We start from the raw sequence: 27,251 nt of genomic DNA, 5'->3' as shown, positions 1-27,251 counted from the left end.
CCTGTACCATTCCCCAAAAGTTATTCAAAGAGTTACATAAACTATTTCAAGCATATCTGAAATTATCTATATGTCACAACCAAAAAAGTGGACTTTTGGATTGATATCAAAATAAATAAAACTGTCTTTTTTAAATACAAGTTTTGGAAACAAATATAAAAAAATCCAGGTGGAGAGTCTGTTTTAATGTGGCAAAATTCAGCCTGATGTTGGAAACACACCATTAAAGATTCTTCAAAACTTCACTCCTGTTACTGTGTCAGGCGTTTTTGTTATGATGGACAAGAGAAATATGGTTATGCCTTAATAGCTGGACTCCCAACGCATGGTAACAAGCAGACAGATTTTCTGCCTGTACTGCTGCATTTTATGACAATTTTGCAAACCTACTGCAAGAAGTACCCAGTTTTCAGACATCAGTTCATTTGAGATACTGCATTCTACATCCTCTTGTGCCAATTAAATAATGAATCCTTTCAATAGCGATTTATAAAATATTAAAAACTTAAGTTTCACTTTTACCTTAAAGTTATCATAAAAAACAAACTAATTTGCAAAAGAAGAAGGTCATAACTGCCTGAAAAGGAAACACAGCTTTGCAAAGACTTAAAAACTGGGGGGAAAGGGCACAATTTAAGCCTTATACTAATAATATTAATAGACTTGCACTCTTTGTTCAACTCAAAACTAATACAAATGCAAATTTTCAGGAGGGAAGACTTACTACATAAATTAGTTTCAACAGAGGATCTCTTTAAGACCTTGCACCTACTGGTCCTATATACCCTGAAGGAGCTAAAAGCCTTTGTGGTGAAGTAAGCTGATTTTCTATTTTAGAATTCTCTTTTAGAATCATTAAAGCAATTCAAAAATACAACTTATACAATGTTATGAAGGAGGCAATGAGATCCTACTTCTCTACCATGCGATCAGCAAAGTCAGACTCCAAGAAACCTTTCTGAACAATAACTCACTTCATAAATCTAGTGAGTTCCTTCATCAACATTGATTCTATTTATGATACTTGCATGATCACTAGTATTGTAGCATGTAAAAAAACTCATACACCTTAAATTATCTACTTACACAATAAGTATGGTAGAGAGTCATGCTATTTCTGTTTTGCAGACAGGAATGTGAAATGAGGTAAAAATTTACCACAAAGCACCCTAGTTGAAAACCTGTTTTTCAATGTATTTTTTTAATATTCTGATTCTTTTCTTTACCCTCCTTTTGTCTGTTAATTTTAGCATTTGATTAATTATTTCTCTGGTCTAGATGCTAATCCTAAAAACACTTTAACTAGACACATAGCTACTCCCCACATAGTTTTCTGACTAGGGTATGCAATCGTGACTCTTTCAGAGATTGCATTTATTATAATGATAGGTCTTTCAGATAAGGATGTGTGGAAATATGTTAATAGTCACAAAATGATTACAAAATTTACTTAAGTAGACAAAATGAGTTTGTATTTGTACTTGCAAAATAAAAATCTACTTAGTGACTCAGACTTCTGCAAACAGGTTCAGATCCCTGCACACACAGCAAAGGGAATTATGTATGACACAGTCAAGACAAAACACAACTACCAATCTTGTTAGAGTACTCCCATCCTAATTCTGAAAGATTCAGTATTGTATGCTTGTTTCCTGTTGATATTTCACAATATATCAAATATAATTACTTTGAAATAAATTACTTAGAGTAAATAGTTTCAAAAGAACATTATGCATTTTGGAAAAGGCTACTTAAGTAAGCATCTGTCCTTTCCAACAAGGAGCAAGAAGACACAGCTCAGACTTTTGGGGTATTTCAAATGCATTAGCCTTTCAACCAGGCAACAACCTATTAGTCAAACATTCAACGATCTCCATTAGTTCAGCTTTTTCTGAGAAGGAGCTTAAATTCTCCCCTGAAAAATGTTCTTCATTGGCATTTCCTACTTTACACATCTGGATGAAACACTATTCCCAGAAAGTATTCGAAGTAGTGACCACACATACCCTTCAACAGGCACAGATCCTCTACATGTGCCTGCCTGATGGGAATCAGTTGTCCTTGGGGTCTCATTGTTACAAAACCCTTTTAGTCTTCTGTTAATTTCTATCAATACAGTCCACTTTTTTTCTCAGCGTACAACACACCCTCCAAAGTCCAAATCAAAGAGAGGTGCGCTAGTTTTCCTACAGAAAGCGCCCATCTCTGCTGTCAGCTCCTGAAGGCAGTCTCAACGTACATAACTGTCTAGCTTGAGACCGATTTCCTTCAACCTTCTATTTTACATTCATAGTAAATGTGATGCTCAGCTGTTTCTTAAACACCCCTGGTTTCTCAGTCATTCCACATCTAAATATCATTCAGCAGTCATCCAGATCACGCTTGTCCTGGAGAGCCAGCTCTCACTGCGCTCTCTGGACAGACGTGCCAGTCCTCCCTGGTACACGAGACATCACAGGTACAGCGCACCTGGCCGACGAGCATTACCTAATGGGCACAGCACCCTGTGAGGGAGGGAGGCATTACTCTCTCCTCTTTCACAGATGAAGGAACAGACAGTGTAAGCGATCTGCCCCGGGCCACCCAATGCGGCAGCGGGACAGCTGGGATTAGCGCGATGCCCCCAGCCACCAGCATGCTCCCCTCCCACATCCCCCATAAACACAGGCCCAGGACTCCTCGTCAGCCAAAGGGATCCTCTCTGGGGCCAGACCCACGAGGGCAGACGTCTCAGTCTCCTGGAAAAGGTTTTATGCACCTAACTGTAAGGAAAACGTGCAGGGCTTCATGTTGCCACGACACATCCTACAAGCCTCTGGCACCACTGACTGACTTTTAAAATCTACCAGATTTACAGATAAACAATTCACTTTAAAAGTTTTTTTTTGATAATGTGTTTATTAAATGAGACCCCAGAAAAACATCCACATAGTAAGAGCAGCTCAACAGTCTCCTCTTACTACCCTATGGTTTAAGCTTCTTAGAGCCTTTTAAGATGGATTGAACTAGAGGCTGTTGTCCAACTTTGTCACATCTAATAAACTCAGAGAAGTCTGACATGGCTTTCAGGTGAACCCTAATAGTTCCTATTTACATGTCTTAGTTAAACTGCCTGGAAGGGTAGTTCAGCACTGTAGACAAGCTAGGATCTCTAGGACTGACTTTCGGGACTGCCAAAAGGAAAAGGAATTTGAATCATAAATCAGTACATGTGGATTTCTTCTGCACAGCAGCCCTTGAATATTTACAGGCAGCAAGATTTCTTTACATTTAGTTCATTCTTTTCCAGGTGCCTTATTAGTTGAAGGCCTAGACTGGCATCCCTTTCCCCACGATTAGCCAGTGTCAAGAAGCAGCCCTCTGCTTTCTACATGTATACACTGATACAGGAAAAAATAATTGGGCAACACATTTCATATTGTTGAAATGAAGTCCACCAAAGCCAGATTTTACAAGACATGACAATATACTAACGCCAAACTGACACAAATTCTCATCTATGCATTTTGGCTTTAATGGGTTAATTAGCTTGGCTGGATACAATTTTTAATTATCTGAGTTTGACATTAATGTCCTTGGAGTGTTGTCTGTAAGGATTTGGGGAATCATAGACATTATTTTAGTTACTTCTGGAAAGTGTATGTTATACTGGGATTTAAATAGTAAGAACAGACAAGAAAAGTGAGAACAGGCTGATCTATTTTGAAACATCACACTTTGTGAAACAGGACAAAGCCAAGGCTTGGTCTACCTTCTAGGTTCAGTCAGCCCTTGGGCGAGCTTTGCGGTTATATGACAGTGACAACTAGAGGGTTTGAAAAAAAATCTCCTTTGAGGATAGGGAACTGGACATAATTTTAGGTTCAGCGTACCACATAATTCTGTATGTAACTGAGATTTAGAGGTAAGATCTCTTCATCTTCCAACACATTTTCTCAGGTAGAAGGCAACTAATCCTATGATGGCTTTGTACAGAGTGCTCATACAAGCCAGGGACAAACACCTACCTCTCACTGGCAGAGGCAGCTGAGACAACCTGCCGCTGAAGGCAGGAGCTCGGCGCTTCCCTCTGCCACCACGGACCTGCTGGGCTGCCACCACCTCGCGTCAGATGCAGGGGAAGGCACACGGGGGAAGCGCAGCACAGCAGCGTGCATGCAAAATCTTTCATCTGCGATTTCTAGCGCAATTATGACTGACCCCTGAACAAAAAAGAATACCTACCATACAGGCTCTTAATGGAGAATATTAATACTACTGAGGATGGAGGTAAAGCATCGTGCAACCTAATGCACATATCCAGTTCTGAATTCTTTTCAGATGGCAGGTATTTCCTTGCAAAAGTACAGCACTACAGCAGAATTACAAGTACTATTAACAGTTCGAGTTATGGCACAGTATTATAAGTGCTTTACTTATTTTCTTGTTTTTCATTGTTTGTGTAAGTAGACTAATCACCTGAGGAATTTTAAGAGTATTTCAGTAAATATATATATAAAATCTACAATAAAATATTTTTAAGCCAATAATCACCCAAACTACTGCAAGTTACTTGAAACAAGTAAGATCTACAGTTCTATAGAAAACAGTATTTACTAAGAGCTTTTCAAAACACCCATCTACATTATTCTATTCTTTTCTGTTCATTCTTCTAGAGATGCATTTGTTTTAAGATTCAAAAGAGAATCCTGATAGCTTTTTGTGTTTATGGATTTAAGCTCTCTTGTGCAACACCATAAATACATTTGTTCTTTGTAACACCAACTGCACTAGTTCTTCACAATGCAGAATCCTGTGATAGAGCCTTTGGTGCAGTAGCTTTGCACCTTTTAAAGAGAACCTTTGTTCTGTTCTCCATATTCTCTTGGTGTCAAAACCAAAGTCATTTGGATGTTCTTCTGCAAAAAATGTGTGTACGTAATTTGACTTCAGGAACACACTTCTGCAAAGAATATGTGTAGGTATAATTTGACTTTAGGAATGCCACACATTTCTCTTTTAGGTTCACACACCTCTGTAACTGCTTGAATTCTATGAATACAGTTAAATTCCTGCTAAATGTAGGAGGCTGGCATTCAGACAAGCTCCTCTGCTGCCCAGTAAGAATTACTAACAGGTAAGGGCTTCTTTCAACACAATACCTAACCAACAGAAAGGATTCTATTCTCCTTATTTTCTTCCACTGTCTTCTGGTTAAAATACCTTGACCATGGTCCTGTGAGAAACCAAACACCTCTGGGAATGGCAGAGCAAATTTAGAGCACTTAGCGCTTCAAAGAATCAGCTCTTACTTAACAAGGGTACGAAAGGAACTCATGGAAGTTACTAAACAAAAAAGCAATACACTCAAAAAATGGTAAAATAGATTCAAAATTGCTGTGAAAAAATATTCTTCAGCATACAGAAAAAACAGCAGAAAACGTTTTTGTTTGCCTTTTTTTTAATAAAGAAAAGCAACAGCTAGATTTCTTTGTAACATTACCTGCACCTTTTGTTCTTTTCCCCAAAAAGTAAGTAGGCAAGTCTGTGTTATATTCTTTAGAATATAAAGCAAGCTATTTTCACCCTTGGATGAAACATTAAAACCTCTAAAGGCCTCACTCATACACAGATGGGAAATGGAAAGCCTTCCTATCGTATATTTTGGAGACAATATCCTTTTTTTCTGGAAATGCTGATAAGAACAAATTCAGCCTGGTCCTCATCCGCCTGGATCATCTTATTTATTAAAAACAATGGTATCTTTTAAACCCTGTATACTAAGCTATCGGTCAATTTTGATTGACACAAATATTTGTATTAAAGGTTACATACTGCAATTTACGATTGGGTACTATCACAATACTGTATGTTAATGTAATCAGTATTTTCATTTCATGAATTCATTTGCAGCATGACACTGCAAGGGTATTCTTACATATATTGAAGACACAATTACTAAGTAGTTCAACAATTCTCCTTTAAGAGGGATTTTTTTTATCTGATAAATCTTTAGCACAATAAAACCACTCCTAGTTTTGTGTGTGTGTTTTAATTTGCCACCTTTTAAAGTGTTTAGACACTTAGAATACCTAGCAAACTGAATTAATCCACAAATATTTACAAGAAAAATCTATTTAATTTCTTTCTATAGTAACTACCACAGGGACCATTGTAATGAAAAATTTCCCATCTTACAGAATTAATGCGATTACTGATATAGGGAAAAAAAGTAATTTATATCATCACAAACACGTAAAAGATATAATCCCATATTCACAAGAAGAATCTTTATTCCCTCTTTGAATTCTGAGACAATACGGTCTTGCCTTGAGGAGAACAGAAATATCATGAAGTACCTTAAGCAAGATAATTGTAAGAGAAAAAACTACAATTGCATTATTGTTGTGCTAAACTGTGACATACTTAAAAAGCTAATTTCTTTTATTATAATGGAATTTGGTGTGTGTATCCTTTAATCTGCTTCAATATTTCTTCACATTTTACACACAAACATACATGTGAAGTGTTTCCCATTATCAGTATTACCTGGTTTACCAAACTGCAACAAATTTAAAACAACTAAAAATACACTAGAAAACTCCATAAAGTTCACAAGATTTCTTTTTAACAGTTTTGGAGGCAACTGAACATCTAGAGGTGTCACAAAAATAGGCAAAAAATGTGAGATTTATGCAACTTAGATATTATTCAAGGAGACGTGATCAATATTTTATGAAAAAGTAACATTTGACATGAGTGACTGTCCCAAATTTTACCAAACACATTTCAACCAATCACAATGCTGAACAGCTTGCATCTAAATCAAAAGCTACGCAAACAAAAATATATCCCCAAAATAGGGCTTTCTACAGCTGTGGCAGTTAAAGTGCACTTACTTTCAAAATTCAGTACAGTCACCCTTCAATTTTTCCTTTCAATCAAATAAATTTTAACCAAGAAGTTCATCTGCTGTGCCTGGGCATTTCTCTATTCCACAGAAGCAAACATTTGTTCCACTCGTTCTCCTTTAAAAAGTGAACTTAATAAAACTACTAAGACAAAAAGGATGACCTAATTAGCACTATTTAAAGCTTTTATATATAGTACGCTCCTAGTGCTGCCCCTAACTTCCAAGGCTTTTTTCATACTCAGTCCTATCAGTTGATCTATCTGGCACGCCCCGTTACTGCTTAGGCATGCAAACTCATTTTGTGCATTTTCATATTTACCTAATGTCTACACAAGGAGTCAACCTGTAAAGAAAGTTTTCAGTGAACCTCAATTAAACTAACTGTTAAGTCAGGGGTGGCCTCAACCAGACCAACTGCTGGTCACTGAAGGTCTTCACTGGGTAGACCCATGGAAAACCAGTCAAGGACAACAAGGAAAACCCCCAGAACTGGCAAGAAGTTAGCTATGAGTTAGAAGTCTACCTAACAGCCAGTCTCACTAGTCAAGTTAAGCACATGCTCCCCTACTCTTCTTACCACACTAGGTGTGCTAAGCAATTAAAATGTCTTTTATTTCCTTACAACTCTTAAATTTCTGTGCAAGCACTGAATTATTACTGCTACACTAACTACGTTTATTCTGGTTATCTGAACAGATTTGACCAGCTAGTTATGAAAAAGCACCCAATTAAATATAGTAATTCTGGGGACGAAATGCAGCTCATAGTAACAACCAACCAACAAAAACAGCCAGTTTTTGGTTCAGGAAGCAGCTGCAGGACAAGCCTTTCCCTGGGCTGTTTGGGGCCTGGGCCTGAGCATCGAAGCCTTCCCACACAGTGGGCCATAAGCACAGCCCAGATGCACTGCCTCAGGCCCTGCTGACAGGCACATGGGGTGCTGGGGACCGCGCTCAGCACCACCCCTTCGACCCAGTGCACCCTACTCACAAAACTCTTCTCCAGAAGATTGTGCACTAAAAATCGAATTGCATTGTCTCAGTGTAACGATGGTGTTAAATGTACATCACCTTACAAAGCCGCTGTGCACACAGAATGCCAGTGAAAACAGAAGTGACACCTGTTAAAATATCTACAGTCCACTATACAAGAGACCTTAAACACCTATGAAGCACTAGTCTCTCACATTTGTGCCATAAGTGGAACACGCACATATTTTTTTTTCTAAACAAAATCTCCAAAATCTCTAATTCACCATCATCTAATGTGGATTGGCTTTGTAAAGAGGAAAACTATCTGTGAAAGAAATACATATTTTTTTCAGAATCGTATGTACTAATACAGCTTTTATCATTCAAAACTGAGAATAGTCTTTCAAATAAAAAGTTTTTAGTTAATATCAGTGTTTTGGAGCCTCCCACTGGCAGCCATCACACAGCTGAAGTGAACTATCAGCTGAATGCAGGGTTTATATGCAGGCATCAATGACTATTTTGCTTTAAAAGAAATGAGTATTTCTGAGTTCATATTTTAAATGCAATTTAAAAGATCATAAAGGAAAAGAACCCAGCATTTACTGTGTGTCTCCCAGCAGACTACTTAATGTTCAAACATCTACTATGCAAAGGTCAAATGATTTCACTGAATGTAACTGTGACAAAAATATTCTGCAGCTCTGAAAAAAAAAAAAATGATGATCAAGGAGAGAGATATGGACCTGAGATCTTGCAAGACTCACAACAGCAAATTATTTTTTATAGAAAACTTTTCTTACACAAATATTGTTTGCATAGAATTGAAAAAAATGTATTCAAGACAGGGAACCTCTGATGTATTCTGCTGCAAGCAGCAATGTGGATAGTTGAACTTATAAACAAAAATCCAAAGTAAACACTTATGCTGGGTGTAACACACAGGGGGGTAAAGCTGCAGGAAGCATTCATTCAGGAATGAGACAGATTACAGGTAAAATTGATGTGAAAAAAGTATTTACTCAAATGCTTATCTGAAACAAACAGCAAAGGCTAATAGGCATAAATTTATTTTCCATTTGACTGTGCTTTCCCTTCCTTGGCATTTCTATCAAATATTTTAGTCTCTCATTCTTTCTCACATAAAGAAGTCAGGAAGCGTGCTGTGCACAAGGCTTGCTGGGGGTCCTGGCTTTCCAGAGCCAAGATCCCAGCAACAACTAAAAAGAGGTGGAAACAAAGAAACAAAATGAATTGCCTGTCTACTTCTATGACCCTCATCTGCTGCTGTATAGGAACTTGGTGGTCACCGATGCACATGGATCTGGGGAGATCCAGTGGATCTCTCCATGACAATAAATAGACATGTAAAGGGCAGACAGCAGAAATGCAGCTGAGCAGCAAATCCAGAAAACCAAGCAAGAAAAAAATAAAAATAAATAAATAAAAAATAAAGCATCTAACAGGGAGAAGAAAGCTGGAAAATAATACAGCCAGACAAAAAACAGAGGACAAAGCAGCAAGGAAATAAGAGAATAGAAGGGAACAGAACGTGGGGAATAAGGTAACTAAGAGCAAAAATTATGTTCAGAAGCATACATACGTTTTTTTCTGTGCTCAACTAGCTCAACAGCCTGCTTCGCTGAGCATTTTGAAAACCAGTTGTCCCCAAGCAGAACAGTAACCTCATTGGTGTGGACAAGTTTTCCTGGCATGAAGGCAAGAGGACCAAGAGGTACCTGTCAAAGGCACAGAAAGCACTGTTGAAAATTGCTAATGAAAATAAACCTAGTCATTCATCTCCTGGTTTAAAAAAAAAAAGTAAAATACCGAGTTAAATAAAATTCTACACCAGTTATTTAATATTAAACTCTTCAAATATATTCAAATGACCAATCCCACAAAAGTAGAATATAAGTAGAAAACTTGTGTTGTGACATGAAACTACAGTACAACTGAATAATCATATGGAAAGCAAATTAACTTTATCCTAACATGTAAGCTGTTAAGGTGAGTTAAGTTTTTGTTATTCGCAGACTACATTCATTTCCCCGTCGAAGCAAGTTTAGCTTTGCTGACATTTTAAACATTCTTAAATAGGTTCCCTAACTTTGAAATTCTTGACAAGGTATCCTTAAATGGACAACTCAAATATGAATTGCATTTTTCAGTATATGCCTTGTTAAGAGTAAGTGCTTAGAAACCTCAGTGTAAGTTCGGGGGACTACCAGCAGGACCACAGTGCTGAACCTCGCTGTTTTGTCCTTCACCAGCATGAAGACCTCAGCCTGTCCCACCATCCAACGTCCATCCTCCCATGACTCCAGGCGCAGGAAGCAATACTTAACACAGATTACAGCATATGGGACACTGCTTTGTATGATTTAAGACACCTTCTGCAGGCCACATTTGACACGCCATCCAAGGAAAGCCCTATCACTTTCAGTCCTCATGCACTCGCTCCCCAACTCAGAGTAGCAGCCACCTACCTGGCTGCCTTTGGGCTTCAATCTCAAAGTCAGGAGACCAGAATTAAAAAGGAGGGGGCAAAAAGCTAAGAACCTCAGCCAGCTCAAGCTTTCTTTCTTAAGATAAAAAGGTCCATCTCAGTCAGTTTGTACCAGTTCTTTCTGCTTTATTCCTCTGCTGCCCCCCTCCTTTCCTCGGGCTAACCACTTGCTTTCCCTCCGCAGTTTTGCTGAAGCAGAGCACCTGGCCTGGCAGACCTGCTTCCTTGGAAAGCAGTCTTCTCCAGCATCAGCATCCAGGAGGTGCCTGTCAGTGCTTGAAGCAGCTCGCAGCAGGCAGGATCGATGCCATGACTAAGCAGAATCGGCTTTTACTACACATGTACCCTTTCTGACTTGGTTTTCAAGAAGCAGGATGCACTATTTGCCTGTTCATTCTTTCCCCAAAATGATGAAAGCAAAATTGAAAACATATGAAAATATTTTGCGAACAGGATAGGAACTATTTATATATATTTAAAATAACAGATGTGAGTTGACATGGCTGCTTTAACTAAGAATAAGCCATATCTATTTTTTTTTTGACAGTATTTTTTCTGTACTTCAAAACAACACAACAACATTTACATCATGTGGCCACGCATATACACATGGTCACAGGACTATGCACATAACATGTAAAGCTGAATCCTCAGCACTGGCAACAGAAACTTTCTCCTTTACTACCTGGGAATTGTGCTCCATTGCTGTCTTACTATCAGCTCAACTGTACATCAAGCCAGGCTGCCAGGTAAGAAAGCAGTTAGGTACATTGCACTGAAATTAGCTATTCAGTTATTTACAGTGCAGCTCCCCTAGCTACAAAGATCTATCTCGAAACAGACCTGGGAAGAGGGGAAAAGGAAAAAAAAAAAAAAGGAAGAGAAGCCAAACTGATCAAAATTCTCATGAGTGCAAGTCAAAACGGTGAAGTTTAAACAGGGAGCTGTACAGTTGTTATGGAACATTCGAAGCACAGGAAAAGATCGCTATGTCAATGTGAAGATCGGTACAACAAAAATTAGCAGCACCTTTTTGTGTAAAAATCAATGTTCTGGGGCTTATTTCTATGAATCAGAAAATACTACGGCCACTTGCTTCAAAGGAAGTGACTAAGTACCATAATTCACTCATAATTACAGTTTTCTATACAATAGATTTACATATCAAAAGTGTCAGGTTTTGTGTTAGCATTTATGTCATCTGTTCTCAGTTGTCAGTAACACTGTAATTTATAATAGATTTCAAAGAAAAGAAAGAGAAACAAAAGCAAAGGTTTAACTATTATCATCATAAATGTACCATTACTGAGTATTATATGGCAACCTGAGTAACACCTCCCTGCAGATGCAGATACCTGAGTTTCTGAAAGTTTTAGTCCATTATCTTATGTGAACGATACAGTGTACATACCATGATATCATAGGACAGTTTATCAGGCAATGTACGGAGTCGTTCCTGAAGAGCCTCATAATCACTCTCCACCTTCTTCCTGTTGATAAATTTAAGTTGATTCAATTACATATCTAAAGTGAAGAGTTAACATTTTTCATCTACTAATTCAACAACCCAAAAAATAAAACCAAACTATTTTACTCTTAAACACATTGCTTGATAAATTAATAAGTTATTTATTAAAAAAAAAAAAGACTTGGAATTACATATAATAGCTAGACTATTTTAGAATAATGTGTATTAAAATACGTATATGATTATTTTAGCTTGTGCATGTCTCTGAATTTGTTTTTTTATGGTGCTAAGAATCTGTTCTTTCACTAGGCTTTAGCGTATCTCTCTTTATGTTCAAGTTCAACAATTATACCACCATCAAGATTTAGAAAAAGAACTGAAAATGCAGTTTATCTTCAGAAGAGGCAAATTCTTCAAAGTATTACTTGTAATAAAGGATTCATGACCCTGGTTTGGGCTGACATAAATGGACAAAACTTGAACTGTTTCTGATTTTCGCATCTCCTTTCTGGGCCTACTAAGAGTCAACAGTCCTGAAAGATCATTTGACCACTCTGATTCTGTCCTGTCTTCCAAACCGGACAAACAGCACAGGTGTGGAGCATTCATTCTATTCTCATAAGCTACGTGTTGCTTTACAAGACAGAAATGGCTTAATGAACTTCAATCAATTATTCCCATGACAGACACCTGACTTTGCAGGATACAGCATTTTAATTGCTATGGGGATTTTCTTTTGTGTGCAAAACAAGCAAGTGTACTCCCTCTAGAAAGCCTTTTTTTCTTAAGAAATTCTTAAAACACTTAAATTCTGCTGGAAAGTCTTTTTAATGGACAACTGCCATTCTGAAGATCATCAGAAATCAGCTCCTACATGAAGTATCTAGCATATAAATGTCAGGTTTGATGATATTGTTTACTTGTACTTCAAAATAGTAAACAACCTGTGTATGGTAGTAGATTTTGCAATAGAAGGCAACTGAAAGCACGGAGCAGCACACTTAACAACGCTGACCCACGACGCAAATTACAGGTTTTCTGAGGATGATTCAGGAAAGCAATCTATAAATGTGCTGAAAAATGAATGTCATAGTTGATAACGCAACTTTCAAAATATTATCATTGATATTCTTAGATTCATAAGCAGAGAAAAATCTTATTCAGTACTCATTATGAAAAATTATCTGCTACTCCTATGTTTTGTCTCATTTTCTTCCATAGCTGAACTTTGCTGTAATCACACTACTTTATTCCTGGAGTACTATATATTTTATGTTGCTGAACCGGTCATGAACAAAGAATTCAGACCACCTGGACATTAAAACTGTATTCCATACAACTAATTTACAAAAGATGCTTGCTACTCCTTTGGTTTGATGGCAGATTTTTCCAATGCACCCAGCAAGTTTCTTTGTCCACTGCCCTCTTTACAGTGACGACATAATTCACTTCCTTTAAAGAGGAAGGCCAAACTCATGAATCTTAACAAAGCTCACAAGATGTTTTGGGGGGGAAGCAATATAATGACAACTTGGTATCAGTAACCATTACTTAATGACATTTACAAAATACAGCCTTTGACTTGCAGAGATCTGTGTTTTCAGAGAAGAGGACAATGATGCAGACTCAAGATCCCACTCATAGCAGGATTAAGCACACCCATTGTTTCATGGCTCAAAGTCACCTGACATTTCTTCATTAATCGGAAAGATTCTGCCTTTAAGGTCTGACTGCTGCTCAGTACTGAATAATCTGAAGGTACAGCAGAAATAACTTGCTTCAGATACAGCAGGGTTTTATTGCCCAGATTCACCACGTCTTCTACACCAATGATAGCTGGAAGCAGACTCCCCAGTGTGGTGATCCATGGGGCAAGGTGAGGGAAAGAACATTTAGAATAGAGCAGAATGTGTTTCTGCACTCAGTGGAACAACCACCACTGGCCGGTCAAACCTCCACCACAGGAATCTCTAAGCATTGGACCACCAAGATAAAGAAAATGAAAATCTATCAATTTCATGAGCTGACGTGGAAGAACGTTACTCAAGGAAGGAAGCAGACCTTCCTCTTCATCTAGAGCATGTGTGCCGGTGGTGTGCTTGGTCACCACGTGCAGTGAGGGAGAGGGAACGTGGAGAACGGATACTAGGCTCTAGCTATGAGCATGTACCTAGAAAGGGAAATGCCACGTCTAATCCCAGACCCATTATCAGATTCATGGCTTTAAAAATATACTTCAAGATGTGCACTAAAAAATGAAAAAGAAAATAATTTAATGGAAATATATTGAAGTTGGGCATTTTAAAACCCTATTGTTATTCACCCAATTCTATTTAACATTCTTCTGTGTCACTGACTACTTAAAAGGTCTTATATGAACAAATTATTCAAGAGAGCAAGAGCACTCAGCTCTTGCACAATCAGGATCTAAATAAGAGTACTAAATTTTGGATAGGTTTTCTTAAAGTAAAAACTGTATGGATGCTCTATAAACTGCTTTTCTACATAAAAAAGCATCAGTAAGTTAGGTTTTTCTTATGACATTCTGTGCCAAAATCCCACAAATTCATAAGATTATGGCCAGAGTTTGCTCAAAACCCAATACCCAGGCAACCCCTCTTCCCAACATCTACCCTCATACCCCATTCTACAAACCACTGCCAATTTCCCAAACTTCTAAAAAAATCTGTTCCAATTTTAAGGCTGTCAATTAGTTTATTTCTGAAAAAGATTAAAAAAAAAATACGTCTCTTTCTGAAAGAATGTAGATGCAGACCTTCACACTGTACCAAATTGGCATGGACACTGCAGAAACTCCCCAAAAGTATGTGCATTATGGAAATTCTGACCGATTTAACTACAGCAGCACCAGTAGGCACTTCAATAATATTTCCCTTATTGAAAATTAATGCAGTCTCTGAATTTTAAACATAAATGAAACATATTAGCTTTAGATTATTTTTGCAAGCCGATAGTCAGAATTTAATATGATGATGTGTATAGATTGCCTTGATTTTTTCCTCTTATCCAGTGCTTGCAGCCCATGTGCATTTAAACTAAAAACATTTGATATACACTAAATATAAATTATTTGCTTGGAGATCTTTCAGGCATGAAGAAAAAGCCTCTTAAAATAAATTTAAAATATTATATGCTTGATGGTGTATAACCAAAGGTTTAATCTCACCACTAAAGGGGCAGTTGCTGTGATTCTGCAATAACCCTGCAGACAATAATCAAGACAGCTCCTGTTGTTCTCTCAGTAAAATCATGGTAAACACAGCATGGATATATTGTAATTTGATATCTGTAAGATCAACTGTTGTATCTCACAGTAACTCATAATATAAGATTTCATTCACCATTAAATGTACATTTTCCTCAGATGCCATAGAAAACCATTACTTACTAAGCATGTTTTCTATTAACCATAGAGTGCCAACAGAGAAAAAAGTGCCCAAAGATTTATTTTTATTTTTATTTTTTTTAACATAACAAAACATTTCTTTCTAAGCATAACAAACTATGCTTTATAAGATGGTTTATTGAGGGGTAACCTGAGAAACATTACTTTCACTTTGTTTGTTTGGTGTTTTTTTTCCCCAAAAATGTGCTACAACAATTTCCCTACTTGCTCAGAGTTAAAGAGAAAACAAGAATAATTGATTCTACTCTGTGAATACCTGACCACCCATCAGGCCAATTCAGCATTCATCCCACAAGGTTACTTGGGGAAATATGGTGAATGAGATGGGTATTTACCATACGCTAAGGTTCAGTCTATTTGTGACTTAAAGCAATGGCACCAGTGGCAAATACAAACATCTCAGAGCATACTGCAATAATTCTGAGCTACCTCCAGTCCCCAAAATATACCTGTTCAATCTGGCTGTCACTAGAACAGACAGTAGTACAGTAAGTTTACTAGAATACAACTAGGTTACTGATCAGTATTTTAGGCATGTAATCAAACATTTTTCACTTACCAGTGCTGGATTTTTTCTTGGCAGCTAGTGACCACCTGTCATTAAAACAGATAACTGTTCATGAAAAACCAAGGCTAAGCACACAGCTGCAATGTCAATGTATCAGAAACTAGAACAGTCACTTTACAGATTTGGTGGTGTCTCTATATACATTTTTATTTGTCAGTGCAAAGGCTTGTGAATGGTAGTTATTAAGCTGCACACTTTATCACACACTAATGCAGACTGATAACCACAGAAAAAAATTACAGTTTTCAATTCATATTTTGGTACAATACCTGTTCCATAACTATTAAGTGACATATGATACAAGGTAAGCAGTATTTTGTGCAATCTGCAGATCTATTTTCAGTGTTACATGCTTGCAGCATACGAAAACAATATAAATTATAACATGACATCAATATAACTTCCATACTTATTCACTAAAAAAAGCAAAAACAAATGAACCCCACAGCACCAAAAACATTTTTCCTTTATCAGTACATCAACACATGTTTCCACTGGCAGTTTTAATCAGAAAATGCACAAATTAGTTTTGTGAGCATTTAAATAAAAGGATATTTGACCATTACAAACTGTTGACTTCCATTCTTTTCTGTCCAGTTGTCACAAAAGTAGTTTTAATCTGAATATTTCACTTATTTCTTATACTGTAGACCTTCCCAAGAGGTCAAAAATAATTTACAAAATAAAGTATATTGTTAAAATGAAATACTTTTTTTCTTTTTGAACCGTATTTTTTTGACACAGCAAACAACCAAGATGCTGAAACCTGTGCCCTTCTCTTCCATAATTATGTGGAAATTTTGCCTTTCAAAACATATTCTGATCTCTGAATAATGGTTACCAAAAATATAACACAAACAATTTCATTCAATTATATGAAATGCAATGAAGCCATGAGGCAATTAAATATGTCTAGACATCTTCACCATTTTTTTATTTTTTATTTTTTTTTACAAATTTTGTTTTTCCTGTAGCCAAAATAATGCTAACATTTGAAAGCAATTAATGAGAAAATTTGCAGAGAAAACAATAACATACATTCAAGTACCACTGAAATCACTGGAGCAGATAATTCTTTTTTTTTCCCCAAACAACAGAATGAAAGACAATTTTTTTTTAGTTAGCATATGTGCAGCTATTGCAGAACAGATCTCAGACCCTGCACTCTGTACTTATATAGGAGTAAAACAAAAACAAACAAACAAAATGGGGCTGCTTTGTGAGCTCCTGATTCTTTAAACAGAGTAAAATACTTAAATGAAAAGGATCAACTGTACATTTGTGGTTAGGCTGTTTTGTAATCCATCAGGAAATTCAGCCAGGTAGCTTGCCCTGCTTACGCCAAGTTTAAATTTATCATCTGCTTTAAACTCTTATAAATCAAATTCCTAGCAAGTATTTTCCTTAATGTGCAAGCTAAATATTTTTAATGTTAAGAATAAATATACAGACTTCTGCAAGATATAAACACAGAAATCTAATTCACGCTATCAACGTTAAACCCATTTCAAGAGCAAAGTTTCCTACAAGGTGTAAATCATAGGAGTGCAACTACATTTCCTCACAATGTGAGCACACGATGGAGAGCAACACTACCAAGTCAGAGAATATCCCGTCAGCACATTTCACTCTTTCAGATTTGGTACTGATTGTAAAGTACACAACATAATTAAGCATACAACAATGTTTATGAAATCCTTTAAGAAAGTTCCAGTTTAATTGCCCCATTAAAGATGAAGATGGAAAAGACAGGAAGCTTCCCATTCCCAATACATGACTTCCCATGCATGAAGCAAGCTAAAAGCACAAAAAGAAAAGCCCTGCAAAGCGTAAGAGCAGCATGTTCATTAACCTCTACATGATAATCCTTTCGTAGCTGCATATTAACTAGTTACATATTCATAATCATTTACATTATTTAGAGGACCTTCTATGAAAATTTCCAGGCTATATCCATTAGCTACAATGTTAAAGGTTACAGAAGATAGTCTACTTAATGTTTCCTGGAAGCTTTTTTAATTGGTAAATATGTAAATTGGGCACATATGCTTTTATGTTTTTAAAAAATAGTCCATCTTCAAAACAGCATAGGGGCATGTGCTGTTTCATCTCCCTTTATCCCCTTAAAAAAAAAAAGAAAATAAAAAAAAGAAAAGAAAAAAAGAAAATCAATAACACCAATCAATTTTAATTTAATTCTTCTTCTTTGATATAATCTCTCTTGAAGGGATACTAAAGGGTGGAACCAACAACAAACCTTTTCATTTCAGTGGCCAGAATAAAATGAGACCTTTTATAGAAGCGCTAAAATATACCACCTTGAAAATGTTTTAGACTTAACTTCTGGTACTGAACTCTATTTAAAAATATATATATGGAAAAACAGAAGGAGATCAATTATGCATATGTCCCTTATTAGGTCAGTCGCACTGTTTGGATAACAACTGGTTTTATCATAACAAAGAAACAAATAGATAAATGTATAAACAAATCTTTGATTCTTTGCCTTTAATCAAACACAGGAAAACCATTAGTCTATCTTCCCCACATAATTTATATTTGGAATTACAATTAAAGAATGAAAACTTCTCCCAGGGTAAATAAAATAAATCAGCAGTTCGTTTGTTCATTTAAGTTCAATTTGTCTGGGCACCAGTGCCACCAACTCTGCACTGCTTCTAAGACGCTAGAGTGGAAGTGGCATCAATAAAATCTGAATTCTCACCTTTTAGGCACAGCAATATATGAATTTGTGAACGCAGTGTTATCGGTGGCTTATCTGCATGCTATAATATTTATTGAACTACTCTTGCAGCAAATCTAACATTAGGTAATCGCATGTCTGGTTATTAAAACTGGGCCCACTGTTGGAAAACACATTCCACAACCTCACAAGAAAACAAATCAGCAGGTATCTGGTTTCCTTCCTTTCGCCCACCAGCAGTTTGTTACAATCCAGCACTTCCCAAGCCCCTGCCCGGAGAGCACCACAGCTGCAAGGGCAGTCTGCATGCCCAGTGCCCATGGCGTTAACACCCTCGGGTGCAAATCCGACGGTAATGCGCATGACGCGTTGGCTCTGCTCTCCTTGCTGCTACGCACGGAGCTACTGAGAGGGAGGTGTACATTACTGCTTGTAGGGAAGCTTGCGTCTGGGTCTAACAAGTGTTGTCTCAGAGCAGTGCAGGAGAAGCAGCTTTAGAGCTGCACATCAGCTCCCAGGTAGCCCCCCCATTCCCACTGTCCCCACCTTAACACTGGGCAGCTGGTCGGCTAGTGAGTCAAAGCCACCCCAACCAACGCATACCATACAGCCACAGACACTGTCAGGCTGTCTGAGGGAAGAAAATCCCTTTTCTCCAGTGCACTTTCCTTCTGGTCTATTTATATTCCACTTTCTCCAGGATCTTCCATATGAAGAGCTCAAAACCTTTTCCATGAATTAAGGTGTAAGGCACCTTGGGAAGTGCTGCGCTGACTCTATGGGCTGAGTGGCTTCACCAGGAAAGCTGCCCAGAGGCAGAGCTAGAACCAGATGCCAGAGCCCCTGAGTCAGCAGCCAGGCACTGCAGCCACGGGCACTGCCACGCTGGGAAGGAAGATGCATGGGATGGATGCTGTAGCATGAAGCTGATTCTCACCTGTATGTGCCCACGCGTCTCTGCTCTGTTCTCTGTTACTGTATGCATATTTGTTGCTTCTCCTCAGGAGGTCAGCACCCTCATGTACAAGGGTACCTTCTGTATACCTCATTTATTCTTACCTGTTGCTTCTGCATGTGCTCCCATAACTAACAGCTGAACACAATTCGCTGTGGTGCTTCTGCTTACCCAGGCAGTGCACAGACAGTTCTGCTCTGCTCTCCAGTCCAAGACCATTTATTTTATTTAGCTAGTTCCCTAAGGTGGAGTGCATGAACCCGAATGTCTCCCTGAACTAAGCTGCAAGACACCGCCTACAAAGGTGGTGGGTTTAACACATTGAGGGCAATTCTTACCTCTCTCTCTTATATTGTGAACAGCAATAAAGCAAGCTGCCATGGTTTTATTTCATTTATGTCTCGGCTTGTGAAAAGTGCTGTACCCATCTCACACTTACATCCAAGTCCCAAGAACTAGAGACTGTTATTTCCAGGATGAAAGCTAATTTCAATGGAAGATGAAAACAAAAATTCCCCATCAGGTAAGGAATAATTCTGAAACAAACAAGAGGCTACCTCCACACTTTGGGCACAAATCTTGAAATACACACAGTTTCCACTTTAACAGTGAGTTAGGCATCTGAAAGGCCAAACATGTGCTGTTTCCATATGCATACTTGTATGTTTTACTTCAAAGCTGTGGTTCTCAATCGGGTTGGTCTTCGGAAATTAGAAGCATGGGAAATAGATCTAATCCCAGCTCTGATTTCTTCTATATGGCCTGGAGCAAATCAGAACCTCTCAGTCTACATTTCTTCATCTGCAAAATGGGGATAATAGTATTAACCTACCCACCTCAGAGTGTTTAATGATGATTAATTAATGTGAGAAAAGCACTCTAAAGATGTAAGAGCACTATATAAGTGATAAAGCATTATTTACCACTTGAAAAGTAATCTGAATAAAATCAGATATGCAAGTAATTTGTTTACATGTAGCAATAATATAATTTGTGACTATTTAATCTTGAATTAGTCTCACTTTAAACATCCCTTTCAATCACATTTCCAGTTACTTAGGGAAAATGGCAGTATGGAATACTTTTTGTGGAAGCAGAGCAAGTAATGAGACGGTAATTAAAGTAAGGGCCTAATAAAGTCTAAAACGAACGATTTGCCTTCAGGAGAATGTCCCTGCCATTTGGGACTGTGTAAAGATCGCAGTGTCGACCTTGGTTCTGCTGCTCAGAACCTTCTGCAAACTACAGTGAAAGCACATGCTGGTCTTCTGCAATGCAGATCTATGTTTACCAGGCTCATGATAAATCCAAGGTAATTTCCTCTACTGACCTAATTCAGATGACTCTCCTGAGTTTAACTGCTTAACCTCGTACACCCAAGTATTTACTTCAGTTGATATATACACGAGCCACCTCCGTCTATGAACGTTTGCAGTATCAAGACCCAGTCTGCCATACTACTCGTATCCATAAGATTTCTGTCGCACCCCAAAACCAGAAAATAAAATTAAACTTACTGATGAAATAACATAACCAGTTCACAACATGACTTTACATTACAGAAGAACACTAATGGGTGGTCAAACATTTAATCATGTCTTGGTAACAAGGATGTAACAAGCCACATGCAAAGTAAACATTTAAAATGAATTTTCATTTTTTCCTCTAGGAAACCACACAGTAGTTGCCTAAAACACAGCAGTCACTGATGGAGAAATACAGAATTAACTTTTGCACAATTGTTTTTCCTAGAGCCCCATTTTCAATCAAAAAATGAAATAAAACTATTAAAAGTTTTTCAGTCTGTTGGCACACTGTATGATCTAAAAGGAAAGGAAGAAGGCATTTCTAAGCTTTCATATTCATTTATTAAATCATATTACTGAAAAACACTACATTTCAACAAATTATTAACATAAATTCCCCTTCGGGTGGAAATTTATGCCTTTTCTAGAAATATATTTGGGAGAAATACTGAAGGAAGGGAGAAAGGAATTAGAAAGAAATGTTTGCCATGATTCAAAAGGAAAATATCTTCCCATTTAAAAATATTATCACGGATTTTACTTAGCTCTACAAGAAAACAAGTGGAGATCTAGTGGTTTTGTATTAATTGGCTCTCACATTTTTACAGAGAGATTAGTATGTAACTATGATTTATCAATACACCGAAACTAACTTAGGACTACAATGACTGTTGTAAACTTAAGAATTCTACCTGAACCATCTAGGGATTATAATGCAGACAGAAAAATGCCTCATCTCTCCTTTGCCAGCTGTGAAAGTCTGTCCTCTCAAGACTATTTTATGTTGCAATCCCTGCTGCGGCTGTAGGTCACGTAGACAAACGACTTGCAGTTACTTTGCAGTACCGAAGCGTGGCCGCCCGCTACGCTGGGCCAGCCAAGCAGGCAGTGCTGTGCTACATGAGGTGGCATCCTTCTTCCCCACGTCCAACTACAAGCTCCCAGCACCTGTTTTGCTGATTCAGATCCCTTTGTCTGTCATTTCAACTCTCCAACACAGCAAATGGAACTTTTCTGCTAGATGAGTGAGTTAAATCAGCTCTGAGCCAACAGAACTGGTGCAAGCAAGGAACAATGTGGAGCAAGGTCTTGTCTTTCCCTGGCAGCAAGGCAGTGGCTGTGTCATGTAACTTCATTTTGAGACAAAGCTAAGGAACTCAGAACTTAATATTTTAGCTTCCTTCAGGTGAACATAATCATGTGGCTATACCATACCCAGGCTAGCTCACATACCAAGACAGCAGCAGACACAAGCATGAAACTCCCACGATATAACCTACCAAACGTCTCAGGCAGGTTTGGCAAGGTTTGATGTAGCCTATGGTGCAACAACTATGCTGCTAGCAATGCCCAAATTAACTAGCTTAAACTGCCTCACAGACATACCTTCAGGCTGTGGTTCAACGCTCAGCCCCAGACCTGAGCAAACCAGCCACCAGTCCCTCCCTGTCTCCAGCTACTCAGCTCCATTGCCTCATCCTTCCAACCCCGGCACAATCTGCTGGCACACATTTGGGATGCTGCACTTTCAATCAGATTAGGGAACCACTCTGGCTGAAAAATAATCCAGGGGGAAAAAAAAAAAAAATCAACAACAAAGCTTGTTTTTAAGCTGGTCCAACCCAGGTCACTAAGCAGTGTCACAAATGTGCCACTCCAGAAGTGCTCAAAGGCATAAACAAGCAACCACAACAAAAACTAAGATTAAAAATCATTCACCAGGTTAGCGTCATCTGCTTCCTGGATAACTCACGTGATCATAAATGAAATTTTCAATCAGGCATCTGAGACTGTTGCTTAGAACTGCTCTGACTTGGTACAAGCACGGCTGTGGCTCCAAGGGGCAGCCCAGTTTCACCCATTGCTGGCACAGCACCTCCCCAGCCACGTTTGTGCTGGCATTTGGCACTGCCATCCTGGCACGTCCACTTACTCCACAGCAACCTGACCACAAGTGCTGATACAAAGGTGGTGGAGGGATTCACCTTTTTATGGCAGCCAGTTCTTCAGCCTGTTTACACTGATAGTGAACCGGAAGCCTTTGTGCTAACTCATTACACAATTCTTGTCACTATGTAAACTACTGGGTACTTAATTTATATTAATAACAGCAAAGACAAATATTGCTACTCTGGAAGATACCACAACATTGACTAAGAAAGTAAAAGGGATGATCAGTTTCGGAGGAAGCAATTGTCCAGGTTTATTTTAAATAGAATATGGTAAATGAAGCTTCAGACGGGACCTTTTAAGTAGTATGTTGAACAAAGCTTCAGACATTATGTCAGTTTTTCTCAAACAGCGTGCAAAATGAAGCCCTACCACCCTGGTGTCTTTGCATCCAAGCCTTCTCTAAATTCTGCTAACTTGAATGCAGGCTTGAAAAAGTGCAATACCCTGGGAGACGCTACACTGGAAGGCACACTGACTGACTCATCTTCTGAGTCCGCAGGCAAACAGCTTCAGGTTTCCAGTGACTGCTGCAGCGGTGGGAAGTGTACAAGACTGTGCTCAATTTCACTGCTCCCTTTCAGGCTGCAGAAACAGCCTTAACACTGCCAAGTTGTTGATTTCATGGCATAGGTATTACAGTGAAAAAGACTTGAAAACAGAAGCAGCTAGCCACATAAGTAAATCATATAAGAAGGAAAAACAAAATAAAGAGCATTAAGTTTAGGATTCTGCGATTTGTTACCACATAACCGCCTACAAGTTGTTTAACTGTTAATACACTGCAAGTACCCTGTATCTTGAGCACAATTTAGAAATTAAAGACCATACAGTCTCCACCAATCAAATTCATAAAAATTAAGAAAGTCATAATGCACAGTGGCTACCAAGTTACAGTTAGTTATGGTAATAGCTATACTAAACCTAATTGTGCTTCATTGTCATGATGAGTGACAGGAGAGCCACTTCCTTATCCTAATTTTCCTAAAAGGAAAATAAAAAAGTGTGTCAGTGCAAGTGAAGAAAAAAATCCTATTGCCAGGATTAACACTGGAATCCATCAGACTCTCCATGACTATGTTTGCACTCTACAAATGTCTCCTGGGTCTAATTGGTTCTGTAATGCCTCCCATTACACATATCTTCATTGCATTGCTTGGAAGCTATAGAATGCGTGAGCCCACTGTAAATCCACTGTCTTCAGAAGTGTTACCAAATCACACCAATCCGACCTGTCAACTTCCTATCAGCTAGTAATCCCAACCCATTTGATCACAGGAATAAATATACATCAAATATTATGTTTAAGTGCAGTCTCTAAAGAATGAGAATCCACCTATTTAAATATTAATTTTAAAATTCCTGTACTAACTTGCAATAGATTTAACACAGTATTTTCATCTAACATATATTGCTTTTGCAAGTAATCCATGATACATGTTATTATATTCTTCCAGAAATATTCAAAACTTTACGCAGGCACTGTGTTTCCAATGATGGTCTTTATCATGAAAATTACTAGATATTCTTCTGTAATTTATCCCCAAGATGCACATTCTAAGTCATGTTTTTATACAAAGTGCCTTTAGTGGGAGCACTGAAAATTGCTTTTAACAGTTTGGTCTTACTATCACTACAAATTAACAAGATGAAATCTGTCCAACAGGCAAGCAGTCCTCAACAAGAATTGAAATTACTTTTCACCAAGGGTCATAAACCTGGAAGTTGCAGCCTCAATCAGATTAAAGATAGAAAGTCACCAACATTCTGTTCTTTTAATATTTTTAAACAGGAAGGAGGCCTCAGTTCAGGTGTTCTCCACAGCAGCCCTTTAGCACTTAAAATCTCAAAACTCGTAGCTAAACCAGGGTTATGCCCAGTTGGTAAAATAATCAACAGTGATTCAAATATTATCTTTATTTCTGCAGACAGACAATGCTGTACTTCACTACCATACTAAAGGTTGCCTTCAGACTAATGGGAATAAATGGGTTTCTTTATACTTAATCAAGTGTCACTGGGACAGCACAATGTCACTCTGATTAAAAGAAATATATGTGCCCACTTAAACGTCAGCACATACAGATAATAGTTCTAAGTAATTGTACTATTTGTTATGATGCTGGTACTATGATAACTAGCTTACCACAGTACTGAATAACTACATCTCCCTCTTTCTCTCTCTTTGTGTAAGACCAAAACATGAGTCTTCGAATTCAGTAATTTTGTGAGAAAAATATGAATATCTGCAAAGAAGCAGCTGAAACAAAAGAACCTCCTCCATCTTAAATACAATATTTTCATAACTGAAAATACTGTTGTAATCCATTTATATATATTCACTGCATGGAGGGAAAGTCTACTATATCTTCACCATGACACTCCATTGTAACCAAGATATGTAGTTCTTTAGTGTAATTTCATATTGAAGCTGAAGTGATCAATTTTTTTAGCCAATTTGCAGAAATTATGTAAAGTTTCCTTATGATAAAATATAATTTTGGTACATCAGCCTAACAGAGGCTTAATTAATGGTCTCCTGGGCCTTTTTGCACTGGAGCAGATCAGTTTAAGAATCTTAAACTTGCTTACAGAGGGGTCTTACCATGAACTGGGAATAATTCCACGTGGTTATGACAGACATCCACTTACACATTAGGCCTGACTGACAACAATGTACTAGATGAAGTATTCTTCACCAAGTTCTGCCACCTCGAAAATGAACAGGCAGGTTACTACCACTGATTACCAGTGTAACAGGTTACTATCCACACAGACCGGGCTACGCAGGGCGTTTCAGCAGATCCTCTGACTGTTCATCCACATTAACGGTCAGTCGGTTTCGCAGATCTTCTGGTAATTACCTGGTGTGCTACTCAAAAGCGGACAGTTTTGTGGACAATATGCCAGGCATGACACACGATTTATACCATGCATGCGTTGTTCGGTTTTAACTACAACAGGTGACAAAGCAACACACACTGAAGACAAAAGTCCTGAACAGAGGAGCTCTACTGAATACCACAGAAACACCTTTAAACATTTTTAATGTATAGGAAAAATAAGCATGGGGACCGTGGGCAAACATGTATTGGTGGCACTAACACACTGAATATGGCCCCGGGTGCCACCTGTGCTGCAGGGCTGAGGCCCCCCAGCCCCAAACCACACCGGCTCGGTGAGCGGGGCCCACTCGCGAGGGAGCAGCACACCACGCTCCGCACCGCGTCCCCCGACCCCGCGCAGCCCCCGTCAGAGGGGCTCCACGCTCAGGGCCTGGGCCGCCCCCCCCCCCCCGCCGTGACGTCGCCGTCACGTGCCCACCAGCCGCAGGCAGGCCCCACTCTGCCGCCCCGGTGTCCCCTGCCCCCCCCCCTCTTCCTCCCCCCCCCTCCCCTTCGCCTCCTCCCGGGCCCGGGCCCAGGCCCGCCGCCCCCGGTCCTCCCGCCCGGCCCGGCGTGGCCCGGCCCGGCCGTTACCTTCTGCTGCTCCTGGCGGAGGCGGCCCACCAGCGCGGGGCTGAGCGGCGAGGCGCCGCCGGGGCCCTCCATGGCCCTCGGGCCGGCAGCCCGTGAGGGAGCCGCGGGGGACGGAGGAACGGGGGCGAGGGGGTTGAGGTGGCCGGGCCGCGCCGCGCCGCGCGGGGCCGATCCGATCTCCTCAGCAGGGCGAATGAGTCCTATAGAAATGTTTGTGCAGGGCGAAGCGCCGGCTCCAGAGCCTCATCCACGCGGGGGCCGCCGCCGCCTGGGCCCGGGGCGCCGCTGCCGAGGGAAGCATCTCACACTCGCATTCTGGGCCGCGCCGCTGCCGCCGCCGCCTGGGCCCGGCTCCCGCTGCGCCGGCGGGCCGGGAGAGCGCCAGCAGCTCGGTGCTGGCCGCCGCCTGCCTGCCTGCCTGCCTGCCTGCTGCACTCTGGGTAGCCAGCCAGCCTCCCAGCGCCCGCGGGAGGCACCCGGCTGCGAGCCGCGAGAGGCGGGCGCTCCACACCCACACCCGACCCGGCCCGGCCCGGCTCGGCTCGGCTCGGCTCGGCACGGCCCGCTCGCACACCGCGCCTCGTCGCTGCCTGAGTCAGCGCCGGGCGGCCGGGAGAGGTCGGGAGGCCGCCGCTACCCCCACAGGGCTCCGCCACCACGGGGCGCCGAGGGGCAGGTGCCCTCGGTCGCAGCGCAGGCCCAGGGCTCGTAGGCCTCAGGTTCAGAAAATCGAAGCCCGTCTGTGAGGCATTTTCCATCTGTGAAGCGTTTTGGTCGATCTGCAACAGTATTATACGCACCT

The 27,251-nt window shown here is 39.6% G+C and overlaps 1 protein-coding gene across 1 annotated transcript in view; it reads right to left on the bottom strand.

Moving 5' to 3' along the window:
• Positions 1-26,521, bottom strand: part of URI1 (URI1 prefoldin like chaperone) — a 39,943-nt gene extending 13,422 nt beyond the window's left edge. Inside the window, exons 1-4 of the mRNA XM_035336780.1 lie at positions 26,450-26,521; positions 15,827-15,861; positions 11,784-11,862; positions 9,467-9,602 (exon numbers count right to left, since the gene is read on the bottom strand). Of these exons, the coding sequence (XP_035192671.1) occupies positions 9,467-9,602; positions 11,784-11,862; positions 15,827-15,861; positions 26,450-26,521 (322 nt within the window). The remainder of the gene's footprint in view (positions 1-9,466; positions 9,603-11,783; positions 11,863-15,826; positions 15,862-26,449) is intronic.
• Positions 26,522-27,251: the final 730 nt, after the last annotated feature.

The sequence above is a fragment of the Oxyura jamaicensis genome, chromosome 11, assembly GCF_011077185.1.
Source record: "Oxyura jamaicensis isolate SHBP4307 breed ruddy duck chromosome 11, BPBGC_Ojam_1.0, whole genome shotgun sequence".
In the NCBI taxonomy this organism is placed as follows: Eukaryota; Metazoa; Chordata; class Aves; order Anseriformes; family Anatidae; genus Oxyura; species Oxyura jamaicensis.
The sequence above is the reverse complement of the archived record's forward strand: the minus strand, read 5'-3'. Positions and strand labels throughout refer to the sequence as shown.